This window comes from Cynocephalus volans, chromosome 10, assembly GCF_027409185.1.
Source record: "Cynocephalus volans isolate mCynVol1 chromosome 10, mCynVol1.pri, whole genome shotgun sequence".
NCBI lineage: Eukaryota > Metazoa > Chordata > Mammalia > Dermoptera > Cynocephalidae > Cynocephalus > Cynocephalus volans.
The window spans coordinates 109,192,944-109,204,110 of record NC_084469.1 but is presented as its reverse complement, the minus strand read 5'-3'; the positions used below and the strand labels follow the sequence as shown (position 1 = coordinate 109,204,110).

The following is an 11,167-nucleotide window of genomic DNA, read 5'->3' as shown; positions in this document are numbered from 1 at the left end:
TCTCAGCCTCCAGCGAGCTGAACGTCACGCATGCGCAGCACGCGTCCAATGCGTGACAAACCCGCCTCCACACAGCTCTGCCCCCGCGGGAGAGGTCACACGCTCGTCCCGCCCCTCCCTCACCGACGCACCGGGCTTCCCATGCGAGGAAGGGCGCTAGCTCCCTCCTCAGGGGGCGTGGCCTTCAGTGGGCGGGACCCTGCCTGCCTTGGCCTTCGATTGGCCCGTCCCTCGTCAGCGTCGTTTTGGGATTGGTCAGTTTGTGATTCTCTCCCCTCCCTCCCATGGGCTTCCGCTTCCGGTTCTGACGGACGCTCCGGCCGTAACGATGATCGGGGACATCCTGCTGTTCGGGTAATCAGGGGGATCAGAGGCTGGGGAGAGAGGCCTCGATGGCATGGGGGGCAGCTCTAGTAACCGTAACTTTCTCTCCGCAGGACGCTGCTGATGAATGCCGGGGCGGTGCTCAACTTTAAGCTGTGAGTAGGCCGCTCCGGGCGGTGACTCCTCCCGGCGAACCGTAGCCCTGCCCCCGCGAGCGTGAGCCCGCCCCACGCTGCGGGCCCCGCCCCCACGTCTCAGGCCCCGCCCCCGCCTCCCCGCCCCGCCCTCTGGCCACGCCTCCATTCTGGTTCAGTCTCCTGACATTCCACTGAGTCCCGAGACTTTAAATCCGGACCCTCCGTTCCTCTGCTCACAGTCCAGGAGAGCCTCAGGCCCATCTCCCAAGAAACAGCCCTAACCTGGACCCTCAGCCCGCCGCCGGACCACTCTCTCCGCCCTGACAAGTGGTGGCCTGCAGGTTGGCTGTGATTGACGGGGCAGGTGATGGCCCAGAGAGGGACGTGGGACTTCCCGCCGTCACACAGCACGTCAGCAGCAGGGCTAGGGCTGAGGCTTAGTGTCCACTGCTTTCTGAGCTGGGTGTTAGGGTCAGGAGACTGAGCAGTCTTTATGTCCCATCAAGAGTTGATACTGTGTGCTCCTCTTTGTAGGAAGAAGAAGGACACGCAGGGCTTTGGGGAGGAGTCGAGGGAGCCCAGCACAGGTAAGGCCTCTTTCCTGGACCCTGGAATTGCACGGTCCATTTCAGAGAGGACAGGTCTTTCTCACCAAGTTTTTCCCCAGTTTTCTTTTTAATTGAGTGTGGGAGTGAGAGAGGGAGATGGGCCTGAGGGTGTTCTGTTTTTCCTGCCCACCTCTGTCACCTACTTCTTTCTCCCACCAGACTTCCCAGATAAGTCAGGACTAACGTTACTTCCTGCAGTTATAATTTTCCATTTTGTGTGCTGTTATCTGGCTACTTACTGTCTGCCCTTCACCCCTGAGCTCACTATGAGCTCCAGAGAAGCCAGAGCATGTCTTCGCTCATCCCCGAGGTGCCAGCACTCTAGTGCACGTGAATGAATGAATGAATGAATAGCCTCACAAGTAGTTGCTTTCAGAGTGCTGCAGACCTGTTTTGTTTTGTTTTTTAAGTTAGATGCCAACATTAGATTTTGAATAAATCAGGACATTTTATATAAAAATTTAGATGCCTGATTTTTTTTTGGAAAATTGGAACATCCTGCAAGTCGAGATTTAGGAGAACTCTTAGCACCTACTGAGTAGGGTTGAGAAGCTGGACCCATTGAGGCAGGGCCAGTAGACTGTCTCATCCCTGCCCTATCCATCATATTTATGTCATCTCACCTACCTGGTCTCTGCAGGCTCCAGAATTTATAATCCTTGCTGAATTTATTCATGTGACTATTTGGAATCTGATGGAACCTGTATTCATTCATTCATTCATTCATTCACCCACCAAACATTTATTGAGCACCTACTACATGTTGGTCACTGTGCTGCAGCAGAAAACAAGATGGATATAGTCCCTGCCTCATGGAACTTAAAATGGGGTAGGACAGATGGTTCCTAAACAAGGAACAGATGGTGAAGGAGATAATGTCAGGTAAGGATGGCACATGACAGGGAGACGTAGGATGGTGATGGGGTTGCTCCAGTTGGGGTGTGTGGAGGAAAGGTCCTTTGAGGAGGTGGCATCACAGTCAAGGTGATAGGTGCTTTGATAGAGCATTGCATGAGGATGTGGGAACTCTGAGGAGCAGAGGTTTTGAAGACAGTCCAACAGCTCCTCTTTACTGGGGGCCTGCCCCTGGGTGGCTGCCCTGTTAGGTGCCTCCTACTGGTGTTTTATTCCACCTCCATCCCTAAAAGGTAAGGGTCTTTTCCCCATTTTACAGATGAGGAAAACTGAGGCTCAGAGATGTGGCTTGATTTGCCCTCACCACACAACAAATCGGTGACAGAGTCAGGATTGGAACCTGGGTTTTTCTGACCCCAGAGGTTGTACTGTCAATCACTAGACCGACCGTCCATCCAGCAGCCATGTATTGCTTATCTGCTATGTGGAAGACACTATAGCAGGCCCTGTGGCTGTGCTCTACAGGTCTGAATAGACTGTGGCGGGTGGGAGATTTGGCACAAGGGCTCAGAAGTGGCTGGAGTGTCAGTGATGGATGGGGATGGCAGGAAGGCAACTCTGCCCTGATCAGGAACTCTCTGCATGCTTCGGGGTCTGCCTCTTACCAGCCAGCTTTGCTGTCCCTCGAGGCTCCTTCCAGTCAGCACTCTGCACTTGTGCCCCATGTGGGTAGTGCCCCCTGCCCTCCATTCTCTTTGCCTGGCTGACCCCTCATACCATAGTGGCTGCATTTAGAGCCTCATGTGTGCCAGTTACTGTGCTAAGGTCTTCCCAGCCACCCATCACTCCCATTTACATGGGAGGAAATAGGCACAGACAGTCCAGGGACTGGCCCAGGTCACCTGTAAAGAAGGGCAGAGCCAGCATTTGAGCCGCGCACACTCCTGCCCACATTTGAGCTGAGAGCTTGTGCACTCCCTCAGAGCGCCTTCTTCATAACCTGCCCCTGCCGTACACATGCTAGGTCAGGTTCCCCCAGTGTATGTTCAGAGAACACCAGAACGTTCCCACCAAAGTAATCATCATGGTGAATAATCATGTGTGATTACTTATTAATATTTGTTCTCCCCGTGGGCTCCTTGGACCAGGGACACCTGTCTTGTTCGTTTCTGTATCCCCTGCTCTCAGCTTCTGCTTGGTCAGTGCCTGTTGATGGTGGGAGGGCCCATCTTCATGATCTTGGGCTGGGGGAGGTTCTTGCCAAGCAGCATCTCCCAAACATGGTGGGGACAGACTTGTCTCTTAATGTTTCCAGTTGTGCTGGACTGCATATGGCTAACCCCGTTAGTTGGATAATACCAGACTCACCTAAGCCTTGTTCAGCAAGACAATGCACAGATTATGAGCTGGGATGGTGCAGCGATGTTAGGTCGCCATAAAAGTTTCTTTCTTTCTTTTTTTAAAAGATGACCGGTAAGGGGATCTTAACCCTTGACTTGGTATTGTCAGCACCTTGTTCACCCACTGAGCTAACCGGCCATCCCTATATGGGATCCGAACCCATGGCTTTGGTGTTATCAGCACCACACTCTCTCGAGTGAGCCACGGGCCAGCCCTATAAAAGTTTCTGAGCTTGCACTCTGTTGTGTACTTACCGAATAGCCCCGGTGTGTAGATGCTTTGGTAGCACCTTGTGGATCACCTAATCTGGATCCCTTCTTTTCACTCTGGAGGGCTAGAGAGGGAGGATGGTCAACTTGAAATCCTGGAGGAAGGTTCTGGAACCCAGGTCTCTGGAGTCTTTAATGGACCAAATTTCCTGCCCTTTTAGAGGTTTCTGTTCTTGGCACCAGAGGAGATCAGAGGAAGTCATTACCAAATAAACCTCCCATTTGACTTGCCCAAATTAGGATTATTTTAATTGCAAACAGTACAAACCCAGCTCAAGGTGGTTAAAGCAAATTAAAATGTGCAAGAGTAAAATTGTCTTTAGGCACCCCTGGGTTCCAGTCTCAAATCAGCCCTCCAGCATCTGACTGCTTTCCACTCTTGATTCTCCTTTCTTCTGTGTTGGTTTCACCATCAGTCTGGCTTGTGTGGGCAAAGATGACCCTAGAGCAGAGGTGGCATGTTTTTTAAAGGACCACATAGTGAATATTTGAGGCTTTGTGGGCCATATGGTGTCGGGTGCAAGGATTCAACTCTACTATTATAGTACAAAAGCAGCCAGAGACAGTATGTAAATGAATGGGTGCGGCTGTGTGCCAATAAAACTTTATTTATAGATACTGAAATTTGAATTTCATGTAATGTTTGTGTCTCACAAAATATTCTTTTGATTCTTTTTTTTCCTGTTTAAAAATGTAAAAACCATTCGCAGCTTATAGGCCATACAAAAACAGGTGATGGGCTGGATCTGGCCTGCGGGCTGTAGTTTGCAGACTCCCACTCTAGTGCACCGAGCTCACATCTTCCCAGCCCGGCAAGCCTGGCAGAAAGCAAGTGTCTCTTTCCCAGGGCTGACTACGACTGGACAGACTTGGGTCACATGCTCCCGGAGTCAATCAGGCTGCGGGGCTTGGTGCTCTCAGGGAATTGGTCAGTGGCAGCCACAGCCTGAGTTCTGAGGGTGGGGGAGCAGAGGAGACCCAAGGAAAAAGCCAGCACTGTCACTGGAAGGTGGGGGCAGAGGGTGTGGGATGGAAAGAAATCACAGAAGCCCACTGCCACGGTGACAGTGGGAATGTTAGCTGTGCCATAAAAGTGCTTTCTGACTTTCCAGGTGACAACATCCGGGAGTTCTTGCTGAGCCTCAGATACTTTCGGATCTTCATTGCCCTGTGGAATGTTTTCATGATGTTCTGCATGATCGTGTAAGTCTGGCCTGCCTGTGTCCTTCAGTGTCAACTCCTCAGCATCATTGTCCATTATGACCAAGATGGTCATCCTCTGTCCTTTCAGTCTGCACTTCTGTGTCATGCTTTCTGCTTGCAAAATAAGAACTCTGAGAAAGTGAAGAACCTAGGACTTAAAGGGGTTAAACTACACTGACAAGGCCCCCACTGGACCAGGCTGGAGCTTCACTTGGAACATGGTGTTCTTCAAGTCTGGGCTGTGCCTGGCACTTTGGCAGGGGCTGCCAAGAGATGCCTTCCCTGAGCCCGTGGCCTGTCACCTCTCGCCAGCTCTGGTGTGTTTAGCATATACTTGGCGGCTGCTGCGGTGGAAAATGTGGCTTCAGTGTCCACTGTGCTGCCAGATGCTGCTCCAGCCTTGCTGGAAGCCAGCAGAAATGTATTCAGACCTTATTTCTGTTTTTATGCCTACTTTGGTTTTCTCATTAGGCTAAAAAAAAAAACCCAAACATATTGCTTTTTCTTCCACCGTTAGGGCCATAATTCTGATACTGCTGTTAATGAATTGGAGATTCACAGTAAGTGGACTCAGGGAAAATATGAGAGGAGAATCTGGTGTTTTTGGCCTCACTGCGTCCATCCCGACATGCTTCCCCCCAAAAGGAAGAGGACAAAAATTTGTCTACTCCTGTGCTGCCACACCTTTCTCCAGTTCTGCAAATGGCAGATTTCTTCCTGTCCTTCAGGTCTTGACTTAAATGACACCTTCTCAGAGAGTCCTTCCCTGACCACCTGTGAAACTGGGAGCTGCCCTCCCATTTGCCACCTCCCATTCGCTGTCCTAAGTGACTGAGATGCTGAATTTGGGGTTGCTGGGTGACCCTTAGGCCAACCCAGTGGCTGTTTGAGGAGATGATTCCAGGATTTAGGAGATCTGAGGAAGAGAGGGTTTCACTGTGTCTCTAGCAAGTGTTTTAGAGCCCAGGAGGAGGGCCAGGATGTATTCCTAGAAAGACCTTTCTTAAGGTGTCCTCCTTCGCCAGAGAGGATTAGGGAGCATGGATGAGCCCTGCCCAGGAACAAAGAGGGCTTGTGAAGAGATCAAGGAATTTGCAGAAAAGTGTAAGAAGCATAACCGGGGCTAACAGAAAATGGAATCGTGTTGGGTGACTACTCCAGCCTTTTGTTTCTCTAGGTTCCCATTCATTGATTCTGGGCTGATCTGGGGTTGAAGCTGGGGCCAAAACAGCCATAGTCCTTGCCTCGGCGAGTATACAATGTGACAGGCAGGGCATGGACAGAAAAACAAGCAAATAGGAAACAGTCAATTGTGAGGTGGCAAATGGGAGGGGGGCTTCTAGTTTCACAGGTGGTCAGGGAAAGGCTCTCTGAGAAGGTGTCATTTAAGTTAAGACCTGAAGAACAGGAAGAAATCTGTGATTTGCAGAACTGGAGAAAAATGTGGCAGCACAGAAGGTAGCATGTGCAAAGGTCCTGGGGCAGGGATGAGCTTGTGTTCCTCATTCTGTTCTTTTCTGTGCATCCTCTCTTGTCTGACCAACTTCCTTCACTCCCTCATTTGCTGGACTGTGACCAGAATGGTAGCCTCAGGCTATGTGACCTCCCAGCTCCACTCTCGAAGGCCAGCTTAGTCAGTAGCCCAGCATCCTAATTTCATTCCCTGGAAGCAGAGACTGATTGCCTACCTTGGTGTCACTCAAGTGTAATTGGGTTGGGGATTCTTGATTCCAGCATAACCACTTATGCCACGGGTCAGGAAACCACAGTGCATGGGCCCCATCTACCCACTGCCTGTCTTTGCAAATGGAGTTTTGTCGTCATGAAGTCATGCCCATGTCTGTGGCTGCTTTTGTGTCACAGCAGTAGAATCAAGTCCTTGTGACGGAGACTGCCAGGCCTGCAAAGCCTAAACTGTTTACTCTGTGGTCCTTTACAGAGAAAGTGTGCCAACCCCTGACCTAGGCCAACTCTTTCAGTGAGGGATATAGTTGAAGGAAGAGTCTCTCCAGACAGGACTCTTAGGGAGGCAGTGACTGGCTTTCCCGGGATATTAAAAAACTGGAAATCACCTAAATGTCCAAGAACAGGGAAAGGGTCAGATAGCTTGAAGCTACGCCTGTGCACCCAGCTGTCACGATGCCATTACTGATGATGTGCTGAAAAATTCTGGCTGCACAGGGAAATGTTTTGAAAGTGACGAAGGCCGGATGACAGCCGTATGCAAAGGCTGACTTCAGCTGTGTGGCTTGCACACAGTAAACATGGAGTAAACACTGAAGTGTGTGAGGGAAATCCTGTCCAGCAAGGGAGTTGGAAGGATCGTCCAGATGGTCTACGGAGGTGACTGTGCTTCAGTTGCTGAGAAAGTTAGCAGGGCCCAGGACATGGTTTGCTATTTCTTGTACCCTCTTCTGTATTGTTGCAGCTGAGCTACTTTGGAAATTTTAAGAAGTCATGACAAACGTCAAATACAGGGAGAAATGCCCCTGAGTGTTTAGAGATCAGTGTTACTGATATTCGTAACTAACTTTGAAACACATCAGAAATACATTAGATGGATAAGTGAATAGATACGTGATAAAACAAAGTGTTAATTGCAGAATGTAGGTGAGGTGCATGTGGGTACTCACCCAGCTGTTCTTTTAACTTTTCTGTATGTTGAAATTTGCATAATAAAATATTGGAGGGGAGGGGAGTTAGGGAGAAAACGAGGGTATGAAATCATGCAGAAGGATTTACAAATAAAAAGTAGAAGTCTGTCTCCACAATTCAGTATTTTATAGTATATTCGCAGGATTATGCAACCATCACCACAATCTTAATCCCGGAACATTTCTATCACTCCAAAAAGAAGCCCTGTCCCCATCAGCAGTCACTCCCCATTCCTCCTCCTCCCAGCCCCTGGCATCCACTAATCTGCTTTCTGTCTCTATGGATGTGCCTGTTCTGGACATTTCATATAAATGGAGTCACATATTGTGTGGCCTTTTGTGTCTGGCTTTATTTCACTTGGTGTGATGTTTTCCAGGTCCATGCATGTTGTAGTGTGTGCTTTATTACTTCTTATGGCTGAATAACATTTCATTGTACAGGTGCATCCCAGTTTATTATCCATCCATCAGTTGGAAGGTTTCAAGTTTTTGGCTGTTGTGAATAGTGCTCATATGGACATTCACATACAAGTTGTTGTGCAAACTTAAGATTTTAGTTCTCTCAGATATACACCTAGGAGTGAAATTCCTGGATTATATGGTAACTCTATCCTTTTGAGGAATCACCAGACTGTCTTCCAAAGTAGCTGCTGCGTGTCACATTCTCACCAGCAGTGTGTGAGGGTTCCAGTTTCTCCATATCTTTGCCAACTCTTGTTATTGTTAGTCTTTGGATTATAGTCACCCCGGTGGGTATGAAGGCTTTGATTTGCATTTCCCTGATGATTAGTGATATGGAACATCTTTTCATGTGGCCATTTGTACATCTGTTTTGGAGAAATGTCTATTCAGATTTGCCCATTTTTTAATTGGGTTATTACAGAGTTGTAAGAGTTCTTTTTATACCCTGGATACCAGTCCCTTATCAAATATGTGCTTTGCAAGTATTTTCTTCCATTTTGTGGGTTGTCTTTTTACCACCTTGATGGTGTCCTTTAAAGGACTAGAGTTTTTAATTTTGATCAGTCCAGTTTATCTATTTTTTCTTTTTGTCGTGTGTGCTTTTGGTTTTATGGTTAAGAAATCATTGCCTAACCTGAGGTCTCCAAGATTTATGCCCAAATTTTCTTCTAAGAGTTTTATAGTTTTGCTTCTTGTGGTTGGGCCTGTGATCCATTTTGAGTTAATTTTTGTACATGGTGTCAGGTAGGGGTCCAACTTCATTCTTTTGCATGTGGAGGTCCAGCTGTTCCTGAACCAAGTGTTGTTAATATTTTCAGATAATCTTTTTGTTTCAGAATGAGTTTAGATTTGGGGAAATGTTGCAAAGATAATAGAGAAATTCTTGTATATATCTTTTTTTTTTTTTTTTTTTTTTTTTTTTTTTTTTTTTTTTAAAAGATGACCGGTAAGGGGATCTTAACCCTTGACTTGGTGTTGTGAGCACCACGCTCAGCCAGTGAGTGAACCGGCCATCCGTATATGGGATCCGAACCCGGGGCCTTGGTGTTCTCAGCACCACACTCTCCCGAGTGAGCCACGGGCCGGCCCGTATATATCTTTTTTTAACAGCTCTGGTTTTCCCCTGTAGGGCTGTGTCATAACATATACCCATTCTCAAACCTGATGCTTTTATATTGTTTCCAGTTCTGTACTGTTCCACATTGTCTTCAATGAACAGAGTTAACTGTAATCATTTGTTTCTTCAAAGCTCTTGTTTTATTCATGAAAGTCACCACTGACTTGCAATAACAGAAAATGGGCTAAAACATTATACATTCATATGCAGTACAGACAGTCCCCAACTTCGGTGGATGGTTTGATTTAGGATTTTTCAACTTTACAATGGTGCAAAAATGATAAGCATTCAGTAGAAACCATCCTCTGAGTACACACATGACCATTCTGCTTTTCATTTTCAGTACAGTATTCAATAAACTACGTGAGATGTTCAGCACTTTATTATAACAGGCTTTGTGTTGGATGGTTTTGCCCAACCCTAGGCTAATGTAAGCATTCTGCACACGTTAGGGGATTAAACGCATTTTTGACTTAATGATATTTTCAACTTACCATGGGTTTATCGAGACATAACCCCATGGTGAGTTGAGTAGTATATGTACTTTCTTAAAAGAGTTGCTTTTTTAAGTCTATACTTTGGTGGTATTAAGTATACTCACATATGCATCAGAGGAGTTACTCAAAATCAGAAAATGATGTAAAATAATCTAAATAACAGTCATGTAAAATAACCTCTAACAGGATTTTTAGAGCAATAACTTCCCATCCTCACAGACATTTCTGCTCTCTGACTTTCCCAGGCTGTTTGGCTCTTGAGCCCCAAACACGGAACAAGGAACTCACTGTCCCAGATGCTGCTGAGTCTCTGTTCCTTCACTCCTGATGACTTCAAGAATGTTTTTGTCCAGAAAACCAGTGAACTTCCCAGAAAGCCCAAGCTCATGGTGGGTGAAAAAATGTTCACCAAGATGTATATGGTTTCCCAGCCACGTCACTGTTTGCAGAGATACTTTCACCATGGTCTCTGAATTGGAATGCTGTCTACTTAAGGGGTTTCTGGAAGGTTTGTACGAGGGGCTGTGATACAGCTGCATTCCCCATAGATAAAAGAACATGTCTATATCATTTCATCGTATTGGAATCCCTCTACCAGCCTTTCACAAGTAACCTGCTTCTGGATATTTCTTGGTTTATTTTTAATAACCATCCTTTTGGTTGGAATCATACAGATTTTAAAAATCATTTTTATACAGGGATCTGAACAGAAGGGTTGGCTCTGAAGCTTGACACAACCTCTGTTTTGGACAGTGTTTATCAATAACAAGCAAGTTCAGTGTTACTTGCTGGGTCTTACCAGTTCTATGGCCAGTTTGTGGTCTTGCGTCCAGATTCCTCCCCAATCCTGACAGGATCTTCTCAGCAACTGTGCGCAGCTGAGTTCATCTCCAGGACTTTAAGGAGTGGGTCACTGGTAACAGGGACACTGACCTTTCTGTTTAAACACTAAACTGTTAGCAACAGGGATGAGATAGGTCCAGTAGTATTATTGGTTTCTACAGAAGAGGGGCAAGGAACAGTTGGCAGGGGTGTGAGAAGAAAGTTTGCTTTGCCTTGAAGCCCTTTGTTAAATAAAGTAACTTTGGTGACCATTGATTGTATGGTTGCTAGAATGAGAGTGGTTTTATTATGCAGTGATATTGGGACCACATTCTGAAAGGTTAGCTTTCTGAGTCCTCTTTTGAAGTAGGCTATTTCAAGGTTGAAAAACAATAAGCCTCAATCTAGGAAATACGGCATTTTCCCTAGAAGCTTCTTGGAAATGGACTCCTTGTTTCATTGCCAAAATGAAACGTGGGTGGTCCATGCCCAAATCCCACAGCTGTTTGTTTGTTGTGGTTTTGAAATCCTGACTTGTAGGTAAACCTGGAAGGAAGAAAAAGTAAATACACAGGCTTTTAGAACTTGGTAGCATTGAAAATAAAGCTCATTTTTTTTTTTTTTATAAAGATGACCGGTAAGGGGATCTTAACCCTTGACTTGGTGTTGTCAGCACCATGCTCAGCCAGTGAACCAACCGGCCATCCCTATATGGGCTCCGAACCCGTGGCCTTGGTGTTATCAGCACCACACTCTCCCGAGTGAGCCACGGGCCGGCCCACAAAGCTCATTTCTAAAAGGACTTTTTTTAAAAAAAA

The 11,167-nt window shown here is 46.8% G+C and overlaps 1 protein-coding gene across 1 annotated transcript; it reads left to right on the top strand.

The window, feature by feature from the left end:
* Positions 1–269: 269 nt before the first annotated feature.
* On the top strand, positions 270–10,630 carry SMIM7 (small integral membrane protein 7). The gene is made up of 5 exons (XM_063111370.1): positions 270–354; positions 438–479; positions 996–1,048; positions 4,707–4,797; positions 9,773–10,630. The coding sequence occupies exons 1-5, from the start codon at positions 329–331 to the stop codon at positions 9,786–9,788; spliced, it is 228 nt and encodes a 75-aa protein (XP_062967440.1). The 5' UTR covers positions 270–328; the 3' UTR covers positions 9,789–10,630.
* The last annotated feature ends 537 nt before the right edge of the window (positions 10,631–11,167 follow it).